At 42.7% G+C, this 15000-nt stretch overlaps 1 protein-coding gene across 4 annotated transcripts in view; it reads left to right on the plus strand.

Moving 5' to 3' along the window:
* The window catches only part of DLC1 (DLC1 Rho GTPase activating protein), a 418852-nt gene that overhangs the window by 362413 nt on the left and 41439 nt on the right, over positions 1–15000 (plus strand). The window contains exon 1 of one of the 4 annotated variants that reach the window (XM_045997031.1): positions 12764–13112. The exons of 2 other annotated variants lie outside the window; for them this stretch is intronic. In XM_045997031.1, coding sequence (XP_045852987.1) covers positions 13076–13112 — 37 coding nt within the window. In that variant the 5' untranslated portion in view covers positions 12764–13075. One more of the 4 variants, XM_045997035.1, reaches the window with a different exon arrangement.

The raw sequence follows: 15000 nt of genomic DNA on the forward strand, positions 1-15000 counted from the left end.
CAATCCAAGAGCATGGAACAGTCTTCCATCTTTTTGTGAGAAGACTTCATTTTTAAGAAGATCATTTGGGTGAAGACCTTCAAAATTCTACCAAACTGCAGGGCCCAGATTACTTCATTAGCAAGTTTAGGGACCACACCACATACCCCTTAAGGCCTCAGTGGTAGCAGGGGAGGCTTGTCCAGAGAAGAGTAGAGCTTAACTTACGGATTTCTGAGATGTGTCTGGAACAGATTCAGAAACCCTGGAGACTGGCCCCCCAGGGGACAGAGTTCTACCATGACAGGTACAGTCCTGGGATTCGCAGCCGCACACTCAGTGGACCGCGGTTATCTTTTCTGAATTGCTGTGAGGCATGGTAGCTGACAGAGTGCTATTTCCTTTCCAACATTTTTGTTTTTAAGAAGCAGCATTTCTGAATGCTGGGTGTATTTAGAACCCTATCCAAGGAATTGAACGTGAGTATGAATTCATGTTATGAATTGATATATCAATGATATATCAAGATATATTGATAAATAGGACATATCAAGACAAACTAGAGTCTAGAACTGAGGGGACGTGAGAGAACGTGTGGTCCAATCCCTTCATTTTACAATTGAGGAAGGAGGAGACCTGACAGAGTGCTTCAAACTCAGAGAGTTTCACTTGAAAGCCCTGGTCATAATCATCATTGCAGAGAGACCCAGATTCAAGTTGTTGCTTCCCTAATTATGACAAGTATGAAATCAAGCAAGCTTTGTAACCTCTCTGAGTTGAATTCCTTATCTGTAAGAATAATATTTGCCTCCAAATTATATTGTATCCACAACATAAAATCCTGAGCTAAATGATCTAGCACCCTTATTCTGTCATATAAATTATCTTTTTGTTTACATACAGTAATATATTTAATATGTAGTATATTGTATATCCTATATTATATGATATTTTATAAAGAAACTAAGGAGCAACTCAAGGCCACTGATGGTGTTTATGACCATGTTAGGAACATGATTTATATCAGATCTCTTTCCTCTATACATTGCATGGACTTCAGGATCATTACAGATTTTCTTTTTTTTTTTTTTAAATTTAGACCTGGTAGACTCAATTTTGAAATTCAGTGGGCTTCCTTAATTTTTTTTTTTTTTTGCCTTTTATATGTCTGTTTTGTCAATTCACGCAAAAGATAACAATTATCAGTACAGAAAGAGTTGTTTGTTCAACAATAGAATAGTTGTATTGGAGAGATCCAATGTAGTCTGTTCTCTGCTGATACGTATTGAAACATCAAACTTCCACAACTCATGAGTCTTATTGCCAGGTCTGCTTTTAAGAATGCATCACTTTTTGCCTTGCAGTTCCCCAAAATGGTGTTTATTTCAACTGAATCCCTAAAAGATAATTGACTGAGTTGGTTATGCATGAAAAAACCAAGCTTGACGACCTACTGCAGCCCTGTTCTCCTGTTGTCTCTGAAAGTAAATTAATGATCTGGAGCTGTGTAGGGGTTTCCAGAAATAACTCTGTAGTGACCAACATGCTGTAGTTAGCAGCTAAGAAAAAGAACTGTTTATTTTTTCAGGCATTGCTCAGACCCATGCCACAGTATCATTGTTTCATGACCCAATCTCCCATGAACAAACAGCAACTCACTACAATTCAGATGAACACAAAACATCTCCTTAGTGAAAACAAACCCAAATTTTCAAAACCATGGTCAAGAATTTTCTTTGAACAGATGCTTTAGAATGACATCTGGATATTGATTTAAAAGCCAAAGTAAGAGGAATCACATAAATGGCTCCTTTTACTTTTTATAATTTTTTTAATTTTAGTTTTTTGGGTATAGTTGACATACAATGTTGCATTAGTTTCAGGTGCACAACATAATGAATTAGCTTTTCTCTCTACCTTCTGCTGTGCTCACCACAAGTGTAGCTACCGTCGGTCACCATACAACACTACTACAGTATCATTGCCTGAATTCCTTATGCTATGCTTTTTATTCCCATGACTTACCCTTCCCGTAGCCAGAAGCCTGTATCTCCCATTCCCCTTCACCTGTTTTGCCCATCTCCCCAACCCCTACCCTCTGACCATCAGCTTGTTCTCTGTATTTATATGTACAATTATACTTTTTGTTTGTTTATTCGTTTGTTTTGTTTTTTAGATTTCACATGTGAGTGCAACCACATGGTGTTTGTCTTTCTCAGTCTCACTTATTTCAGTTAGCATAATACCCTTTAGACCTGTCTGTGGCAAGATCTCGTGCTTTTTTTTTTTTTTTTTTTTTATTAAAGATTTTATTTATTTATATGACAGAGAGAGATCACAAGTAGGCAGAGAGGCAGGCAGAGAGAGAGGAGGAAGCAGGCTCCCTGTGGAGCAGAGAGCCCGATGCGGGGCTCGATCCCAGGACCCTGAGATCATGACCTGAGCCGAAGGCAGCGGCTTAATCCACTGAGCCACCCAGGCGCCCCAATCTCGTGCTTTTTTATGGCTGCACAATATGCTGTTTTATATTTTATACACACACACACACCCCACATCCTCCTTATCTATTTGCCTATTGATGGACACTTAGGTTGCTTCCATATCTTGGTTATTATATATAATGCTGCAATAAATGTAGATGTGCATATATCTTTTCAGATTAGTTTTGTTTTCTCTGGATAAATAATCCATAGTGGAATTCTGAACCATATGGTATTTCTGGATTTTTTCAAGGAACTTCCATACTGTTTTCCACAGTGGCTGTACCGATTTGCATTCCTACTAACAGTTTGTGAGAGTTTTTTTCCTCCACATCCTCACCAATACTTATTTCTTGTTTTTTTGACGTTAGCCATTCTGACAGGTGTGAGATGATATCTGATTGTGGTTTTGATTTGCATTTCCCTGATGATGAGGGATGTTGAGCATCTTTTCATGTGTCTGTTGGCCATCTGGATGTCCTCTTTAGAAAAATGTGTATTCAGATCCTCTGCCCATTTTTAAATCAGATTGTTTTGTTTTGGTGATGAGTTGTAAAAGTTCTTTATATATTTTGGATATTAACCCCTTATCAGATATTCATTTGCAAATATTGTCTTCCATACAGTAGGCTTTCTTTTTGTTTTGTTGATGGTTTGCTTCACTGTGAAAAAGTTTTTATTTTGGTATAGTCCTGATAGTTTATTTTTGCTTTTGTTTCCCTTGCCTTGGGAGACACATGTAGAAAAATGTTGCTACCACTGATGTCAGACATTACTGCCATTACTGCCTATGTCCTTTTTGGGATTTTTATGGTTTCAGGTCTCACATTTAGGTCTATAGTCTATTTTTTTTTAAGATTTTATTTATTTATTTGACAGACAGAGATCACAAGTAGGCAGAGAGGCAGGCAGGGGAAGGGAAGCACAGGCTCCCTGCTGAGCAGAGAGCCTGATGCGGGGCTCGATTCCAGGACCCTGGGATCATGACCTGAGCCGGAGGCAGAGGCTTTAACCTACTGAGCCACCCAGGCGCCCCACGGCTATAGTCTATTTTGAGGTTATTTTTGTGTATGTGTCAGAAAGTGGTCCACTTTGGTCTCTTGCATGTAATTGTCCAGTTTCCCCACCACCATTTATTGAAAAGACTGTCTTTTCCTCATTGTATAGTCTTGCCTCCTTTGTCATCGATTGACTGACCATATCAGCATGGGTATATGTCTGAGCTCTCCCTTCTATTCCACGGGTCTATGTGTCTACCTTTGTTCCAGTGCCGTTCTGTTTTGATTACTACAACTCTGTAGCATATCTTGACGTCTGGGATTGTGATGCCTCCAGTTTTGTTCTTCTTTCTCAAGATTGCTTCGGCTATTTGGGGTCTTTTGTGGCTCCCTACAAATTTTAGTATTATTTGTTTCAGTTTTGTGAAAAGTGCTGTTGGTATTTTGATAGGGATTGCATTAAATCTGTAGAGTGCTTTGGGTAGTATGGACATTTTAGCAATATTAATGCTTCCAATCCATGAGCATGGAATATCTTTCCAATAAACGGCTCTTTTGAACAAGATGGTAGAGAACAATACTAAAAATTATTTTTTGCCCGCAAGATGAAAGGCTAAAATGACCATACCGGTATTGTACTTAGTTCTAGAAAAACTCGGATGTTTATTTACTAGTAGGTATGTATGCACACACCCACACACCCCCCAAACACACATACACACACACACACACACACACTGCACCTAGGGAGAATGTGAAAGTCAAAAAGCTTCTCAAAAATTCAGTGCCCCCTTCATCAAAGAGAAGGAGCAATGGCTGTGAGGAGCCTGGCCATGAGGTACCAATGTCCTGGCCTCACTGGAGGGTGTCACTGTGTGGGGCTCAGCTGAACTTGTAAGTACTCACTGGTCTCCGAGTCAGCAGCAGGGTGCCTCTGGGTGGACCAAAGAGCCTGGGCCCATGTGAAACAGAACTTGTTTCTCAGGCATGTGGTGCTGGGTGTGCTACAGGGATAGGACATGAGGCAGGGTTCCAGACAGGGAACCAGAGAGGCCAGCAGGTGACTGGACTTAGCCCAGGCGCACTCCACATCCCTTCCAGCTTGGAGCTCAGCAGGTTGGTGTTACATGGCAGTCCCCAGGTCATTGCTCTTAGGAGGGGTCAGGGCTCTGGGTGAGCGTGTGCCCTGCCCCCTCTTCAGCCTTCTTCTCACAGCATCTGTCTTCTCCAAGTGAGGGAACCACATCTGAGACTTCCCAAAAAGGAAATTCTGGGTTTCATCTTTTCCCAGGAGACTCCTGAACACAATGATCAGGAAATAACCTTGAACGTTCATTCAGTCAGCACATACTAATGGAGCACCTTACCATGTGCTGGGTGCTGGGAAGAAACTTCACATGGAAAGGTTCCTTTCTTCCAGAAGCTTGCAGGATCCAGCTTTCCTTATTTGGTGTGGCCTTGTAGCTACTGCCTGAGCACAGTTTTTCCTTTTGGCACTTTTATCCAGTGCTAGGAATTCAGCTGTTGTTGGGTTTTGGTTTGTTTGTTCGTTTGTTTGTTTTTCCCTCTAAGAAAATACCTATGTGCTCCAGAGCCCACATTTTCCCAAATGACCATTTAGCTCCAGGGAAAGGACTAGCACATCCTCCCTCCCTTTAGCTGTCTAAACTGAATGAGATCCACTTAGTAGAGCCATTTTCAGTGCTACTGTGATTTGTATTAATTATATATGACATGGTATCCTCAAAAAAAAAAAAAAAAAAAAAAAATTCAGTGCCCTGGGTCTCCATCTGGTACTCTGACCCTGCTAGCTTTTTTGCAGAGGCTTTTATGGGGGCTTCCCTCAATTCAGGGCATCTCTGTTTGATGTTAGAGAAGACAGAAAATCAAATAAGACAGCTAGACTCTTTGAATAAGTAATGAAACCTATCATTAAAAATAAAGCAAAAAAAAATCCCACGTGTTAAATGACCTTGTTTTGTAAGTTGATTTTGTGTCTGCATTTCTGGCTTCAAATTGTATAGAGAAAACTACTTAGGTAACTAAACTCCTAGTTAATAATTAAAAGGAACAAATAAGTAAGACCTTTGAATTTTGTTTGAATCTTGTTAATATTTTTTTTTTAAAGATTTTATTTATTTGACAGAGAGATCACAAGTAGGCAGAGAGGCAGGCAGAGGGAGAGGGGGAAGCAGGCTCCCTGCTGAGCAGATAGCCCCTTGTAGGGCTGATTCCAGGACCCTGAGATCATGACCTGAGCGGAAGACAGTGGTTTAACCCACTGAGCCACCCAGGCTCCCCCTGTTAATTTTTTCATACCAGAAATATACAAGCTTAAAAGACAGATAACTAGTAAAAATATTTTATAATAAATTACAAATGGTTAATATTCCTAATGTGTAAATAATATTTTAAAATCAGTAACAAAAGGCAAAATGTTTCATTGAGGGAAAAAATAGCTAAAGGACTAAATAGGCAATTTTGAAAAATACAGCTAGTTAATAAATATGAAAGTTTTCAACCAGTGTAACAAAAGGACCAGAAATAAAAGTACTTATATAAGGTACTTGGTGTAGTCAAGTTCCTAGAGACAGCAGGTAGAACCCTGGTCTCAGAGGGCTGGGGTTTGAGGGAGCAGAATGGGGAATTATTGTTAAAGAGATACAGAGTTCCAGTTGGGGAAGATGAAAAAGTTCTGGAGATGCATAGTGATGATAGTTGCACAACAAGGTTAATGGACATAATGCCACGAAACTGTACATTTAATAATGGCTAACATGATAAATTTTGTATGATGTGTATTTTACTATAATAAAACAAACTCAGCCATTTTAGTATTCAAATATAGACTTAAAAAGTAATAAGATAATACTTTTTTGCTCATTAAATTAGCAGGAGGAATGGAAATTACATTGCTGACAATACTCAAGTGAAGACAAATGGGTGCATTTAGACACTGGTTAAATGTCAAATAAGCACAGAGTTTCCGCACAGCGGTTCAGAAATGTATGTCAAATGTCCTAATATGCTTTGGCTTCTCGTGACTTCATACTTAAGTGAATTTGCTTAAAGAAATTATCAATCTTGCTCTGAAATTTATTATTCAAGAATGTTCATTATACAAAGTTTTGAGAAACTCAACATTGGTTAATTAATTCATGGAAATCCATAAGATCAAATATGAAGCAACTATAAATAGAATATGAAGCAACTATAAAATGTCATATTCTCCATTTATATTAAATGAAATAAAATATTACAAAACAATATATACCGTGATCCCATCAAAGTATCTGTATTTAAAAACCTGACTGGGAGGATAGACATAAAAATGGAACGTATATGTCTGCTGTTGTCTCTGGTTGTGTGATTATGACGAGGTTTTATTATTTTTTTTCTTTATGCTTTTCCATATTTTCTAAACTTTCTAGCAATGGATATTTTATAATTATAACATTTAAATAATGAGAAAGCAAAAGATAAATATCAGCTGTAGTTACAAAATAATGTTGTCCCTCCTTAGCTTTAAATGAATTATTTGCTACAAGCTCAAAAAGCAATTATTAAATGGAGAACATTTATGTTCTCCATTTAATGGAGAATGGACAAAGAATCAAAGCATGCCATTAAAATTGGCTAAGTCAATGGGAAAGTAGCCCAGTTTCTTTTATGGAATCAATGTTTCCTTTTCATTGGCTTCATTTTTGTGTCGTCAGAGCCCACATAAAAGAACCAGAGCAGTCATTGGTGAAGATCCAGTGGAAACTGGGGGGTGGCAAGAGCTCTGACTTGGTGCCATTACTTCTGGGCACCCTCCTTCCCTGCATGCTGAGCTGTGAGGCACTGGGCTAACTGAGTACCTGAGTTGCTAAATGGAATTGTCTTTACTTTTTTAAAAAGATTTATTTATTTATTTGACAGATAGAGATCACAAGTAGGCAGAGAGGCAGGCAGAGAGAGAGGAGGAAGTCAGCTCCCCGCTGAGCAGAGCCCGATGCGATGCAGGGCTGGATCCCAGGATGTGGGGCTCGATCCCAGGACCCTGGGATCATGACCTGAGCTGAAAGCAGAGGCTTTAACCCACTGAGCCACCCAGGCACCCCTAAATGGAATTGTCTTTAAGAGGGGACTCTACTGCAAATATTGTAATTATCCCAGGAAAGAATGTCCATTGGTGTTCTTTTTTTTTTAGTTACTTACTGAACTATTTTTTTTATTAAAAAATAATTAACATATAATATTAGTTTCAGCGTTGAAATGTTTATATATATATATAAACGATCACAGTAATTCTAGTTAACATTGGCATCACACATAATCACAAAATAGTTTTTTTTTTTGATGAAAACCTTTTTTTAAAGATTTTATTTATTTGACAGAACACAAGCAGGGGTAGCTGCAGGCAGAGGGAGAGGAAGAAGCAGGCACCATCCCAGGACCCTGGGATCATGACCTGAGCCGAAGGCAGATGCCAGCCAAGTGCTCTGGAAAAAAAAAATTTTTTTTGAGAGAGAGAGTGTGCGGGGTTGGGGGAAGGGGAGCCAGAGGGAGAATCTTGAGCAGGCTCCAGGCCCAGCATTGAGCCTGGCAAGAGCTAGATCTCACTGAAATCATGACTGATCTGAAATCAAGAGTCGGACACTTAACTGACTGAGCCATATAGGTGCCCACATCTCGTGATGAGACCTTTTAAGATCTACTCTCTCAGCAGCTGTCAAATATATAGTGTAGTGGTATGAACTATAGTCACCATGCTGTACTTTCCATCCCAAAGATGTATTTATTCATGCTCATTGTCATTTCACCAGCACACTGCCTTTTCCATGGTCTAATTATTAGTTGAATGATAAAAGTACTGTGTCAGGCTGGTTCATATTTCAGGCTTAAGTGATTATCCCAAAAGTAGATTTATATTACATTTATGCAGGAACAAAGGTCTCCCCTTCTTAACTAAAAATATCACTGGTAGACTAAGTCACTTTCCCCATATTTTAAACTTTTACATTGTCGAAAAGAAGTAGTCAAAAAAGGTCTGACTGAACAAGGTAGCTGCTCTAGGTAAAATTAAAAGGGGGTGAATCTGTTTCACTGCCCAGTCCTCTCTTTTTCCCTTCTTTCCCTATTTGATACCTCCAGCATTTGGGTTTTAAGTATTTCTGCAATGGCTAAATACTGGGGTGGATAGTGGGGGAAGAACCCGGACGTGGGTCATGGGAACTTAAACATAAGTGAATATTTTAAGGCGAACCGTTAAATTTCAAATTTAATTATGTCTCTTAATTGAATACTATTTAAAAATTATTTTCAAAACTTTCTATTATTTGTCTTACTTCCTTTGAACATTACAAATAAATTTTTTTCCACACTGATTTCCCAATGCCCCATTGAACACAAATTATATTACAACATTTTCCAAACTCAGGAGACTTTTAGTTCCTGTGGGAGAGAAATTTCCAAAGACATTGCTTGGCTTGTATCTCTAGAGCAGAGGTTTAAACTAGTTGCCCTGAGCTAAATGAAGCCCAAAGTTGAAATTACTTGGAATGAGTTTAGATTTTTTTTTTTAATTAGTTGCCAGCATTTAAAAATTGAGAGGTTTGAAATAAAATTATAGAAAGCTAGGAGGCTCTTGAACAATCTTTAAACGCAGAACCATGGGGCTACTGTGTTAACACATGCCAACAATCAAATGAGCCTGATGGAGAGGTTCTGGGTTCCCAGTTCTCCCCACCCAAATGTGGCTTGCCTTCTTCACCAGTATTATCTGCACAAGTGCCTATAGACACTTGAGTTTTACTCCTTTTTAAAAAATACATTATAATAGAAAGAATGCTGGAGGATGTTCTTGAGCAGTATCAATGATCTCTAGTATCAATCGTTAATACAGAGTAGGAACCAGAGAGGTTCTTAGCTTAGTCCTTTAGCTTTCTGTCATGCAGTTTAGGAATTACCTATGTGATTTTTCTTGCCCTGGTAATACACAGTTAAATGTGAAAACATCCAAACAGACAGGGTAGGAAATCCCTGTGAGCAGCTTCAATGAGCCTGACACCCAAGCTGAGAGGAGCATGGCAGAAAGTAAACAACACAGGTCCTTGTCCTTGGGTCAGATTGTAGCAACAAAAACTGATGTAACTTGTGGTGGTTTTTTATCATCATGTGTTGAAAGGGTTTTGGAGGACTGTAGACTTCTGGTGGAGAAATGGACCACTTCATCCCTGCCTCTTAAGAGTCCAGAGTGTCAGTACCCAGGGTCACTTAATGCAAATCAGCTAACAAGCCTAGTCTAATGTCATCTGCCCGCGACAGAAGAAAGGAAACATTGGTTGATGAGTTAAAAGTTGAATGAAGAAGGAGTCTCTGCTGTTCTGGGGACCCTCTTTCATCTCTTAATGACTGTGAATGAGTTTTCCACTCCTTCCTTCCCAGAGTTGGTAAAGGCTCCTCAGATTCAGAAAGGGTAAAGTCCGGGGCTCATTTTGTTTTGTTTAAATCTTCTCCTGGATGGTTATTTAAATAGAAATCGTGTGTTTTTGTTTGATGTGCCCACTTAGTAATATGTAATAATAATCATGAACATTATCAAGTGCTTATTATGTGCGGAGCATTTATATACATTATCTTATTCAATCCTCATTATAAACCTCCTGAGATAAGCACTAGTTCAACCTCCTTTTTTCAAGATGAAAAAACTGAAATTTCCGAGACAAAATGTATGTATTCATCACACAGGTAGTAATTTGCCTGCTACAAAGGTCCTCTTTCAACCACTATTCCCTATTCTACAAGTGCAGCAGCTTTCAAAATGTAGCATGTCCATTTCTAAAGGGGCTAAGAATTAAAACAATGGGGGGAGGGGCTGCGTGGCTCAGCTTGTTAAGCATCGGACTCTTGATTTCAGCTCAGGTTGTGATTTTGGGGTCTTGGGATCTAGCTCTGAGTAGGGCTCCACACTGGGAGCTGAAGATTCTCTCCTCCTCCCTCTATCCCTCCCCCCACCCAAAATAATTAAAACTATGAAAATTGGGATTTGGCTCAGGACACAGGCTATGACAATAAACTAAAGAATGGAAGAAGGTGATGAGATTCAGTGAAGGCCAAATACAAACCAATAACTCCCCAAGGAAAATGTTTTTGGAGTTATTGGTATTATTAGATGAGGAGCAATCCACATAGCAGAAACCTCCAGAGAAATATGATGAAATGAGAGAAGACATCAATAATCAAGGAGAAAAGAATGGAGTTTGGACAAGAAGAGACACAATGAGTAGCATGTTTTATTCTGAAATATTCGGTGGGGAGTGGGTGTGTAGGGATTGCACAAACTCCGAGAAACCTAATTAAATTGAATGCAACTACGTTTAGCTGATAATAAACATTAAGAACTTACTCGGAGAGTTGATATGCTTTGGAGGAGATGCTATTCATATTTTTAAGGTTTGGATTTTTAATAAATAAGGGATATTAGTATGTTTAGGAGGTATATTCCTATTTTCTAAGTTTACAGTACATACTACAGCCTGTTGTCTTTTCAAAATGCAGATCTGGCTGTGGGATGCCTTTGTCCAATAACATGTCTTCTTGCTGTTTATAACTGTAAAGGATAAAATAATCCTTAACACAAACATGCAGGGAGTTGAAAAGTTTTTGCCCCTACTTTTCCAACTTGCCCTAGAATCACACTGCACCTTGCGGGCAACTGCGGGCATTTTGACAATTCCCCCAGCATGCAAACTTCAGAGGGCAGCTCGCTCTTCTTTCTGTCTTGGGATCCATTTCCTGCACACTCACAAGCACCTCTTTTTCACACTTGTCGCTTCCCCACCAGACTGTAAATTGCACAGAGGTGGGGGGGGGGGGTAACCTTGCATAGCGTGGTGTCCCCAGCAGTAATAAGTAGGTAAAAGCCCTGGAAATATCTACTGGGTGGAGCCCCAAACCCAAAGGCCATTCTCCAGAGCCAGAATTCTGATTCCATACATTAGCGAGCCAGTGGAGTTAGCATTTTTATTGTTTTTTAAAAAACTGGGGTGAAAGAGAGTCTTCTGTATGTAAACTAAGGAATGCCTATGAAATCAATACATTTTAAGCTCTATTTAAGACAGACTAATCTTCCATTTGCATTTAACCCTATTTAAAGAAACTCTCCCACAACTCCTCTGCTTTATGTATCTCCACCTATGGAGATTTCTACTATGAATATTTCACATATTTAACCTTGTTTATTGTACGTCTTCTCCACTAGGAAGTATATTTTAGGAGGAAGGGATGTTTGGTTTTCTTGCTCACTGCTATAGCTCAAGTCTAAAACAGTGTTTGGCACATAATGAATGCTGTTGATATATTTTTTGAATGAATGGATTTAGTAGTTTCCTTAGCCCCAAAGTACATTTTCATGAAAATCCGGTCTGAATTTTTAAAAATCTTGCATAGGTCGTATTCAGTTGTGATCTTTAAAAAAATGAAACAACTTATTATTATCAGGGACCTCCAAATTACTGTGCCTCCAAATCACCCAGGGGTTTGTTAAAACGCAGATTATCACCATCACAGATTATAATTCTCTGAGAGAGCCGGGGCCAGAAGTTGCCGGAGCTGCTTGGGGTTGTGGCCCAAGATCTATAGTTCGTAAAACACAGAATGGGCACACAATATGGCCAACACGTGCTGAGTAAAAATTCAGTCCCTCTCTAAAGGAGTGTCAATTTGTTCTCTATCCCGGGGCTTTAGCAATGGATGACCAACGTCCAAGGGACAAGTATCTTCTCTCCATTTTACAGGTGGGGAAACACTGCTTCATCCCTACCTCCCGCTTCCCCTCCGTTCCAAAAATTTAAGCGGTTCCCACCAGGATGTAAGGCAGAATCATTGAGATTATTTTTTCTTAAATATGCAACACTAGAGGGAAAGTGCGCGGTTCCAGCTCAGATTTCCCCGGCAAGTAAACGCCCCAAGGGTTTGCCTTCACCCCAGAGGCCAACAGTTGGACAGTTCGGGGCGCTTCCCCCTGCAAACGTGGAGGCCAGAGGAAAATATTCCAGCTTGGAGCAGAACAGGCGCGGGATCGGGGGGGCGGGGGCGGGGCCAGAGTACAGCCTGAGGCTGCGGCTGGTTAACCCAGCGGCGGGGAGGAGGTAAGGGGCGGGACAACGGGGGGCGGGGTCTGGGGCGGGGTCCCGGCCAGGAGGACTGCGGGAGGCTGCGGCCCAACACCTAGGCGGCGCGAAGGAGTCCGCGATGCCCGGCCTCGTCCCTCCCCTCGAGGGTGGGCCCTGCGGGTGGGCGCGGCCGGAGGCAAGCGCGGGAGGTAACGCGCTCCAGCAGCCGGAGCGAGGACGCTTAGCTCCTAACCCGGCCATGGCCGAACTTCTCCGCAGCAGGGGCGACTGCTCCGGTGTTTCTCGCCCCTCTCCCTGAGCTCTCTCTCCTTTCGACCTCTGGAAAATCTTGCGTTCTTTCTCGGGCCGTGGCAAGAGGCACGGAGCCGCGAACAAGGATGCGCTGAGGATCGCCAGCGCGCGCGTCTTGGGTGCCTCTGTAGGTCCAGCCGCGGGAACTGAGCTGCCTCGGACTGCCTCAACTTCCTTACCGCACTCCCGCCACCCCCAGCCGCAGTTGATGTGCAGGGAGAAGCTGGACATCATGATCCTAACACGTAAGCTAGACTTGTGCCTCGCCGTCGGGCCAGCCGCGGGAGCCAGCTGCGGAGGGGACTCGCCGCGGAGGAAATGTCACCCCGCCTTGTCAAGTCGGTGCCTGTCGTTCTGTGCTTTTAAACGGCTTTCCGAGGAGGCTCGGGACCGAGTCGCCCAAGTTTCTCGGAGTGGAGGAGGTGGAGTGTGGGAAAAATAGGGGTGAAGTTTGGGGAGGGAGGTTTTAATGTCGGGTAATGACCCCTGGCTGCTCACGCTTGGGGGTCGCGGGCGGGCGCGTCGGGTGGGCTCCGGGAAGGGCTGCTGGCGGGGGCGACCGCAGCTAATGGAGTGAAGCCTACGTTAACTCCCCTCTCGGGCTGGGGACGCCGCGCGGGGGCACAGGGCGGACGGGCCGCCAGCCTGGCTACGCCGGCTACCCTGCTATTCTTATTCTAAGTCCCTGGCCATGGCCTCTGGTTCCCAGGGGCGCGGCGCGACCGCTTATCCACTGTCTTCCCTCCGGGGATGTTTAGGGCTTGGTGCTTGCAGCCCTTCACTATACAAGTCCAAAATCAGCGCGGACTCCCTGAGAGTTGATTACTGAGGGATGTTTAGGCCGCAGTGGCACTTGGAAATCGTGTTTTAAAACTGCTTGAAAGGAAATTCGGGAAGATGTTTTACTTTCAAACTGTTAGTTAAATATTTTAAACGCTGGAAAGTACGACTTGGGAAAGTCTCTGGTGGCTGCCGGCCCCGGGAGAGCGTTGAAGCTATTTAGCAAGCCCCCTGGCTTGCAAGTGAGGGGCGCCTGCTGGGAGGGCTGCAGTGTGCCTTCACGTGCTGGACGTTGCATCGGTTTCCTAAAATGCCGGGTGGAGATGTCCACGCCCTTGGCTGGGGGGTGGGGGGAGGCGCCCGCGCGGGGCGAGTTCCTGGGCTGGCGAAAGGAAGGAAGGAAGCACGCCTCCCGACCTGAATTTTTTTCGTGGCGAAGTCACGGTCTTTTGGATCCCTGCCCCACCCTGCCTCTGGCCCCCTTCTCCGACGTCACGGGCTGAGACTTTGATCCTTCGGAAGGAGTTTCTCCCCGGGCAGCAGCACACTGGCCATGCCACGTGTAATTTGCAGATTATGGTTATTACTGAGCCCGTTCGTTTTTCCAGCGCACAGCCCCTGTGGCGAGGGGAGTTAGAACGGACCGGGGTGAAGCTGGCGTAGTAGGAACCCTGGTCCGCAGCCTGCTGCTAGCTGGGCGCATCTGGGGAGTGTCGAGATCTCTCTGCCCCTCCTTCATCTGCAACGCGGGGGTTATACGTGTATTTACCACGCGCGGAGCTTGAGAGGATCAAGAGAGCTGATACAAGCGCTTAGCACGTGTGTGGTACTGATGCTCCCCAGTACCCGGTTTATTCTAATTACTGTAGCAGGAAGCTCCTGCATGTAGTTAATCCGCACTATGGAGAAGAAAACCTTGCCGCTCCCTAGTTTTGAGTGAGCCTTTTTACACCCAACAGAGTTAGCAAATGGGTTCATTCTCGGGATTCTGAAGCTTTTTCAGCCCTTAGTGGTGAGGTGGGGCCCTACAGCCTAGGCACAGCCATCCCTTAGAGAAAGATTCACCAGGGTGGCATATATGCCGCATTTGGATAGGAAAAAAAAAATCACAGCTCGGAACAAGGTAGAATACTGAGTCTCAAATTACATTTTTCTTCTACAAACTCTGTTTGCTGAAGGGATGAGGGAAAATAATAGCCCAGCAGAACTCTGAATGTAAATCTATCAGCGGCTCCAAGAGGTTGACTAATTCAGCATCCATCTGGACTGCAGGCTGGTCCTCCGCAGAGATAATTTGCAGACCATAAGTGTGGAATTAATGGAGGCACCCAGTGCCATCTTGGCTTGCAGACT

Source organism: Meles meles, chromosome 2 (assembly GCF_922984935.1).
Source record: "Meles meles chromosome 2, mMelMel3.1 paternal haplotype, whole genome shotgun sequence".
Taxonomy (NCBI): domain Eukaryota; kingdom Metazoa; phylum Chordata; class Mammalia; order Carnivora; family Mustelidae; genus Meles; species Meles meles.